Below are 7,569 nucleotides of genomic sequence, written 5' to 3'. Positions count from 1 at the left end.
CTGCTGCTGCTGCTGCTGCTGCTGCTGCTGCTGCTGCTGCTGCTGCTGCTGCTGCTGCTGCTGCTGCTGCTGCTGCTGCTGCAGGGGCTTCTTTTCTCCCGCTTCTGTTGCAGCACTTGTTGCTGCTGCAGCGCCTGCGCTGCTTCTGCGTCTCAATCTGCCTCTGCTGGAGCCACCGCCGCCCCTCAGCTGCTGCTGCTGCTGCTGCTGCTGCTGCTGCTTCTGCTTCTGCTTCTGCTGCTGCTGCTGCTGCTGCTGCTGCTGCTGCAGGTGCTGCGGACACCCTCCGGCAACTTGCCAGTTTATTCCCGCATTAGAAAACATGGAACTGCAGTCACCACTATTGTGCGGCACGCCTTAGGAGACGTGAAGGTTCGTGCTGCTGCTGCTGCTGCTGCTGCTGCTTTTGCTGCTGCTGCTGCTGCTGCTCCTGCTTTTGCTGCTGCTGCTGCTGCGGCGTTTCAACTGTCATTTGAAGTGAAGCTTTGCTGCTGCTTCTTCAGCGTTTGCTGCTGAGTGGTTTCGGGTTTATATTCTGTTTTTTAATTTGCTGCTTGTCTCCTTATTTGTTCTTTATTTATTTATTTATTTTATTTTATTTTATTTTATTTTATTTTTATTTATTTATTTATTTATTTATTTATTTATTTATTTATTTTTGCCCTTTTTGCCTCTCGCGTCTCCTCTGTTTTTTCTGTTTTGGATTTTCCGGCAAAAGTATTTTTTCATTTCTTTTCTGCATTTTGATTTAAATAAAGAATTGAATTAAAAATAAAATTAATTAAATTCAAAATGAAAAAATTAATTAAATTCAAAATAAGATAAACAAATAAATTTAAAATAAGAAAAATAATAAATTTAAATTCACCCAAAGTGCCCAGCGCCCCTCGCGCCCGCAGCGCCTGCCCCCTAGGGTTTGGGGTTTAGGGTTTAGGGTTTAGGGTTTAGGGTTTAGGGTTTAGGGTTTGCGCGCAGGCCCTGAAAAGGGACTTGATGTCCATTTGCGAGGCCCCAGTGAGGGAGCGCTGCGGCACTTTGGAAGTTAAAGGTCTTCATGTTTTGAAAATAAAACAGTGGCTGGCCCACTTAGGGTTTTGAGGGTTTGAGAACGAGGGTTTAACAATTAGGGTTTACGAATTAGGGTTTACGAATTAGGGTTTACCAATTAGGGTTTACGAATTAGGGTTTACGAATTAGGGTTTACGAATTAGGGTGGCGGGACAACCTAGGGTTTTGAGGGTTTAAGAACGAGGGTTTAAGAATTAGGGTTTACGAATTAGGGTTTACGAATTAGGGTTTACGAATTAGGGTTTACGAATTAGGGTTTACGAATTAGAGTTTACGAATTAGGGTTTACGAATTAGGGTTTAAGAATTAGGGTGGCGGGCCCACCTAGGGTTTTGAGGGTTTGAGAACGAGGGTTTAAGAATTAGGGTTTACGAATTAGGGTTTACGAATTAGGGTTTACGAATTAGGATTTGCAAATTAGGGTTTACGATTTGGAGAAAAACCAAAATTAAAAAAAAATGAAAAAAGACCCGAAAAGGGGTTTGAGGTCTTTCCGCGTTCGCCTCCAGCACCCGCAAAGGCTGCTTTCCTTTCAGCTAGCTAGCTAGCTAGCTAGCTGGCTAGCTGGCTAGCTGGCTAGCTGGCTAGCTGGCTAGCTGGCTCACTGGCTGGCTGGCTGGCTAGCTGGATAGCTAGCTGGCTAGCTAGTTGGCTGTGTCGGATGCAATTAAGTTCGGTGGGGTGCTGGCTAGCTCTTTGGACACCTAGCCAGCTCTGTGGACAGCTAGCTAGCCATGTGGACAGCTAGCTCTCTCCGTAGGTAGCTAGCTAGCTGGCTAGCTCCGCGGCTAGCTAGCTAGCCAGCCAGCTGTTCAGCTAGCTCTCAGGCTGGCCAGCGAACTGTCTGGCTAGCTACCTGTCTAGCTGGCGACCTCGCTGGCTAGCTGGCTAGCTATGTATCTGTCTGGCTAGCTCGCTATCCAGTGCGCTAACTCGCTGGCTGCCTGCTAGCCAGACAGCTAGCTAGCTAGCTGGCTAGCTAGCTAGCTAGCTAGCTGAGGAGGCCTTGGAGGGGAATGAGGGCCTCAAGGGAAAAAGAAATTTCTGAAGGCCTTAAAGGGAAAAAAACTTGAAAAGTAAACTTTGGAAACATTTGAAATAAAATTAAATCCAATAAGTCAATAAAGCTCTCGACATGGACGCACCAGGCTCAGCAGGCGCTGCAGCAGCTAGCCAGCTAGCTACCTCTAGCCAGCTCGCTTGCTACCTAGCTAGGCTCGTTGCCAGCTAGCCAGCCAGCTAGCTAGCTAGCTAGCTAGGTGAACTATTAGCTAGCTAGCTGCGTTGTCGATTCGGTGGACTTGTTTGTAATTTCTGCTGGAGGCATCTCTCCAGCCAGCCAGCTAGCTACGTAGGTAGCCAGCTAGCTCTCCAGCTAGCTAGCAATCCGGCGAGCTTGCCCGACAGCTAGCCAACTAGCGAGTCACCCCGTAGCTAGCCACCCCGCTAGCTAGCCAGGTAGCTGGCTAGCTGGCTAGCCAGTTAGCTAGCTAGCTGGCTAGCTGGCAGCTAGCTGTTGGTGGTTAGGTGGCGAGTTGCTGGCCGCTGGCGGAGAGGAAAGCTGCTGCTGTGTAGTCGTATTCCTGTTGGGCGTTGGGCCCGTCTTTGAAGGCGAGCCACCAGACTGCGACTCCGAGGAGAGCAGCAGCAGCAGCAGCAGCAGCAGCAGCAAAGTAGACGAAGAGCCCGTTTTGCTGCTGCTGCTGCTGGCAGTAAGGGCCGTCTTCGCCCTGCAGCAGCTGCGCAGAGTCCTGGCAAACGCAGGAGTAGCCTCCCGCTGCAGTGCGGGCGCAGCTGCGGGCCACGGCCGCGGAGCCGCAGGGGTTCCTGCTGCAGTGGTCCACTGGTCTGCAGCGGAAGGGAGTGGACCCCTGCCCCCTCTCCAGCAAAAAGCCTTTGCTGCACTCGCAGGCCACCCCCCCCTCCGCCAAGTCTGTGCAGCGCAGCAGCCCCTGCTGCCCGCAGGGGCTGCTGCTGCAGTAGTAGCTGTTGCTGGCGGGCTCGCAGACCGGCCCTGCAGCGGTGGTCACTGCAGCGTGACCACTGGTGCACACGCATGCGTAGCTGCTGCGCCCCACATCCACGCACTCCGCCACTCGCTCGGGGGCCCCACAGGGCCCGGGGGCCCCCGGGGGGCCCCTCTGGCAGGGCGGGATGGGCAGACACTCCAGGCCCTGGGCCTCGTACCCTGTGGGGCACTCGCAGTGCGCTTCTTCTTGCTGCTGCACGCACCGCCCCGGGCTGCAGTACCTGCTGCTGCTGCTGCTGCTGCTGCTCCCGCTGCTGCTCCCGCTGCTGCTCCCGCTGCTGCTCCCGCTGCTGCTCCCGCTGCTGCTCCCGCTGCTGCTGCTGCTGCTGCTCCCGCTGCTGCTCCCGCTGCTGCTGCTGCTGCTGCTGCTGCTGCTGCTGCTGCTGCTGCTGCTGCTGCAGATATCTGGGAAGCAGGTCTTTCCGTCTCCGGTGAACCCCTCTTTGCAGCGGCAGTAGGCGCCGCCGTGGGGCCCCGGCTCTTCGACGCACTCCGCGTCGGGGTGGCCGCAGACTGCGCCGCTGCAGCCGCAAGACCCGTAAGAGTAGTTGGCCTTTTTAATGACACAAAGGGCCCCATTAGCAGTGCACAAGTTGCCCCCAAAGAAGGTGACAGTGTGCACGACGCTGCAGCAGTGGCTGGGGGGGCAGTGCAGCCCCCCGGGGAACATTTGGCTCCAGGAGGGGTCCGGCCCGCACGGCCGCCCGTCCATCGAGTTCATGCACAAGTACTGCCGCGCCTTCCAGTTCTCCGGGTGCCTCCAGCCCCAGCCCCGCGTCGCGTACCACAGGGCGTTCACTCCGGCCCGCTCCTCCTCCAAAAACGAGGTCGGGGGGCCCCCGGGGGCCCCCGGGGGGCCCCGGGGGGCCCCCGGGGGCCCCGGGGGGCCCCCAGGGGGGCCCCCAGCGGGGGGCCCCCGGCGAAGCAACGCCCCCGCGGAAGGCTGCTGCTGACGCCCCAAGAGGGTCTTGCTCACAGTGCCCCCCACGCCGCCGCCCCCTGTCAGGCGGGGGGTCACTGCGCGGGCCCAGGACCAACTCAAACGGCCCGAAAACCAAGAAGACAGGCCCGGGGGGCCCCCCGAAGGGGCCCCCCGGGGGCCCCCAGCTGCGCGCGCAGACCCCGGCGGGGGGGCCCCCCACGAGGGGGGGGCCCCGGAGCCAGGGGCGCCCGCTGCAGCCGCGGGGGAAGCCGAGAAAGACTCTGAGGGGGGGCCCCCCGCCAGGGCTGCAGACAGAGCCAGGGGGCCCCCGGGGAGCGGCAGGGGGCCCCCAGCAAGGCCGGGGGGGCCCTCGGGGGCCCCCAGGTGCTGCTGCAGAGGGGAGGGCGAGGGGCTGGGGGGGCCCCCAAGGGCTGCAGCCCGGGGGCAGCACAGAGGCAACAGCAGCAGCGAGAAGAGAGCCCTGGCAGCCGCCATAAAGGATGAAATTGGGAGAATCCTTCGAGTAAATTAATTTAAATTATTTAATTTAAATAAAATTGAATTGTTTCGGAGGATTCTTCGCGAAGAGCTGACCCGCAGACGGGAAGCTGCAGTGGTCCACTGGGACGCCGCCGCCGGCGCGCGGCCTCCTCCTCTTTTGCCCTTCCTTTTAACAACAAATGCATAAACAAATTTGTTCTATTTATCATTTTATTTATTTTATTCAAAATAAAAGCAAAAGAAACAAATCCAGAGGCCCCCTTTGCTCCCCTTTTCTGCACTCCCCCCTTGGGATCGGCTGCGGGCCACGGCGACCACTGCGGTGTCTGCTGCGCTCGAGCTGGAGATACACAAGAAAATAAAAGCATTTGTGAATTAATTGTTTAATTTTATTTATTTTTCGTTTATTTTATTATAAATTAATTGTTTACTTTCACTTTTAAAGTACTTTATATCCTTTTCGAGGCAAAATGACGCACAAGGACCCGGTCTCGCCGATGGACTCTCGAGTTGCTGCCGACCAAACCCAGAAGTTTCATTTGCTGCTTCAGTCTTTCATTACTTTGTTTTATTTTTAATTAAATTAAATTAAATTTAATTTAATTTAGTGGTTTTTGCTTTATTTATTTCAGGCTTTTGCCTTTATCCCGTTTTATTCTTCAGACAGGAACTCCCCCAGTCTTCCAGATCGAGGCAGTTGCGGCTAAAAGCCAGGCGAGGGTTTAGGGTTTAGGGTTTAGGGTTTAGGGTTTAGGGTTTAGGTTTGCGTGTAGGGTCTCTGAGTCAGCCCCTCGACCAGCTAGCCAGTCAAATAGCCAGCTAGCTAGCTGTGGCTAGCTAGCTCTTCCGTAGCTATGTGAGTATGCAGAAACTCAGCTAGCCATCTAGCTAGCTCTTGGGATATCCAAAATGGCAGACAATTGAGCAGCTAGCTGAGCAGCTAGCCAAGTAGCTGGCTAGGTAGCTAGCTGGGCAGCTAGCTGGGCAGCTAGCTGGGCAGCTAGCTGGGCAGCTAGCTGGGCAGCTAGCTGGGCAGCTAGCTAGGCAGCCAGCTGCACGGCCAGGCAGTTAGCTGGAGTCTACTTAGGCAGCTAGGTAGGCAGCTAGCTGGGCAGCTAGCTGGGCAGCCAGCTAGCTAGCTGTTGGCTAGCTAGCCAGCAGAATAGCTGGCTAGCTCTCTAGGTAATTAAGTGCTGGCCTATGGAAAAATATGCTACAATTTCCGGCGGCCTTTTATTGCTGCTTTTGTTCGTCATAGTGCTGCAGAACTTGCGAGGACAGAACTCAAGAATTCAGCAGCAGCAGCGGCACATCGGCTGCCAGCCAGCAGCAGCGCAGCTAAAGCACAAGACTTGCTAGGCCTATTTGTTCAGCAGCAGCAGCAGCAGCAGCAGCAGCACTACCAGAAGCTGCAGCAGCAGCAAGCGGCTGCTAGGCAGCAGCAGCAGGAGGGCTGCCAGCAGCAGCAGCAACAGTAAGCTGCAGCAGCAACTCAGCTGCAGCAAAAGCCTTGCCAGCTCAATTAATGCTGAGCAGCAGCAGCAGCAGCAGCAACACCAGAGAGCGGCTGTTAATCAGCAGCAGCAGCGCTGCAGCACAAACCTCGTTAGGCCTATTTTTTGGAGCAGCAGCAGCAGCAGCAGCAGCAGCAGTAGCGGCAGCAGCAGAGACATCGTTGTCAACAGCAGCAGCAACAGCAGCAGCACCAGCAACAGCAGCAGCAGCAGCAGCAGCAGCAGCAGCAGCAGCTAGTCCGTCGTTGTCTTCTCCACGCTGCTGCCTTCGATTTAATCTTTTAAAACTTTTTTAATTTGTTCCTTTTTGCACTTTTTGCTGCTGCTCTTTAAGCTGCTTAGTGGATTCATTTCATTACTTAATTAATTAATTAATTTATTTATTATAAATAAATAAATCAATAAATAAATTATTTATTTATTTATTTATTTATTTATTTATTGTTGGTTTATTTGGGTTAGCTGCTGGCTTGCTGCTGCGGCTGTTGGCCTCCACGCTTTTTGTGCTTTAGGTGCTGCTGCTGCTGCTGTTCTTGCTGCTGCTGCTGCTGCTGCTGCTGCTGCTACTGGCTTCTGGCGTTTTGCTGGCAAGCAGCAGCGCAGCACCGTAGCCTGCGAGCAGCAGCAGCAGATAACAACAGCAGCAGCAGCAGCAGATGACAGCAGCTGCAGCAGCAGCAGATGCATGTTGACTAAGGCTGCTACCGACACTGCAGCAGCAGCACAAACACGCAACAGCACTACCAGCAGCAGCACTATTAGGAGCAGCTGCAGCAGCACTATCAGCAGCAGCAGCAGCACTATCAGCAGCAGCAGCAGCACCACTAGCAGCAGCACTACCAGGGAAAGCAGCACTACCAGGAGCAGCAACAGCAAATCTATCAGCAGCAGCAGGACCGTGGAAATGTGCTTCTAGGCCTACTAAAGGGCACTGCAGCAGCAGCAGCAGCAACAGTGGGAACAGCAGCAGCAGCGACGAGAGCGGCAGCAGCTCTTAAAGTAGCAACAGCAACAACGATTGCAGCAGCAACAACTGCAGCAAATGGTGCTGCTGCTGCATCATCGCTGCAGTCTTTAGCTGCTGATGCGGCAGCAGCAGCAGCTGCACCCGTGCTGCGCTGCTCATCTGTTTCTGAGGCATTAAAAAGACCAAATAGCTGCAGAATCATACCAGATGGGAGCAGCAGCAGCAGCAGCAGCAGCAGCGGCAGCAGCAGAGGCAGCAGCAGCGGCAGCAGCAGAGGGCCATTTGCGCCGTCATCGAAGCCTAGCGGCACCCCTTTGCAGCAAAAAGCCAATTAAATGTTCTAAAAGAATTAATTTAATTATTTTTGATCTTTTTAGCAACAAAAGAAACAAATTGGTGGGGTTGCTGCAACACATATCGACCCTGTGTACAGCCCCCCCGGGGGGCCCCCCCTGGGGCCTCCAGCAGCAGCAGCAGCAGCTGCTGCTGCTGCAGCAGGACTCGGTTTGCTGCGTAATTTAAAGCTTTAAGATTAAGCAGCAGCACGGGTAAATCCTTATTCAACGAT

General features: G+C 54.6%; 1 protein-coding gene across 1 annotated transcript; it reads right to left on the bottom strand.

The window, feature by feature from the left end:
- Positions 1 to 2,577: 2,577 nt before the first annotated feature.
- On the bottom strand, positions 2,578 to 3,126 carry ENH_00046300 (hypothetical protein, conserved; the record flags this gene model as incomplete). Its single annotated transcript, XM_013581003.1, has 1 exon — positions 2,578 to 3,126. One exon carries the CDS (start codon positions 3,124 to 3,126, stop codon positions 2,578 to 2,580), a length of 549 nt encoding a protein of 182 aa, XP_013436457.1.
- Positions 3,127 to 7,569: the final 4,443 nt, after the last annotated feature.

The sequence above is a fragment of the Eimeria necatrix genome, genomic scaffold (assembly GCF_000499385.1).
Source record: "Eimeria necatrix Houghton genomic scaffold, Enh_scaff351, whole genome shotgun sequence".
Lineage (NCBI taxonomy): Eukaryota > Apicomplexa > Conoidasida > Eucoccidiorida > Eimeriidae > Eimeria > Eimeria necatrix.
This window is presented reverse-complemented; position numbering and strand designations above follow the sequence as displayed.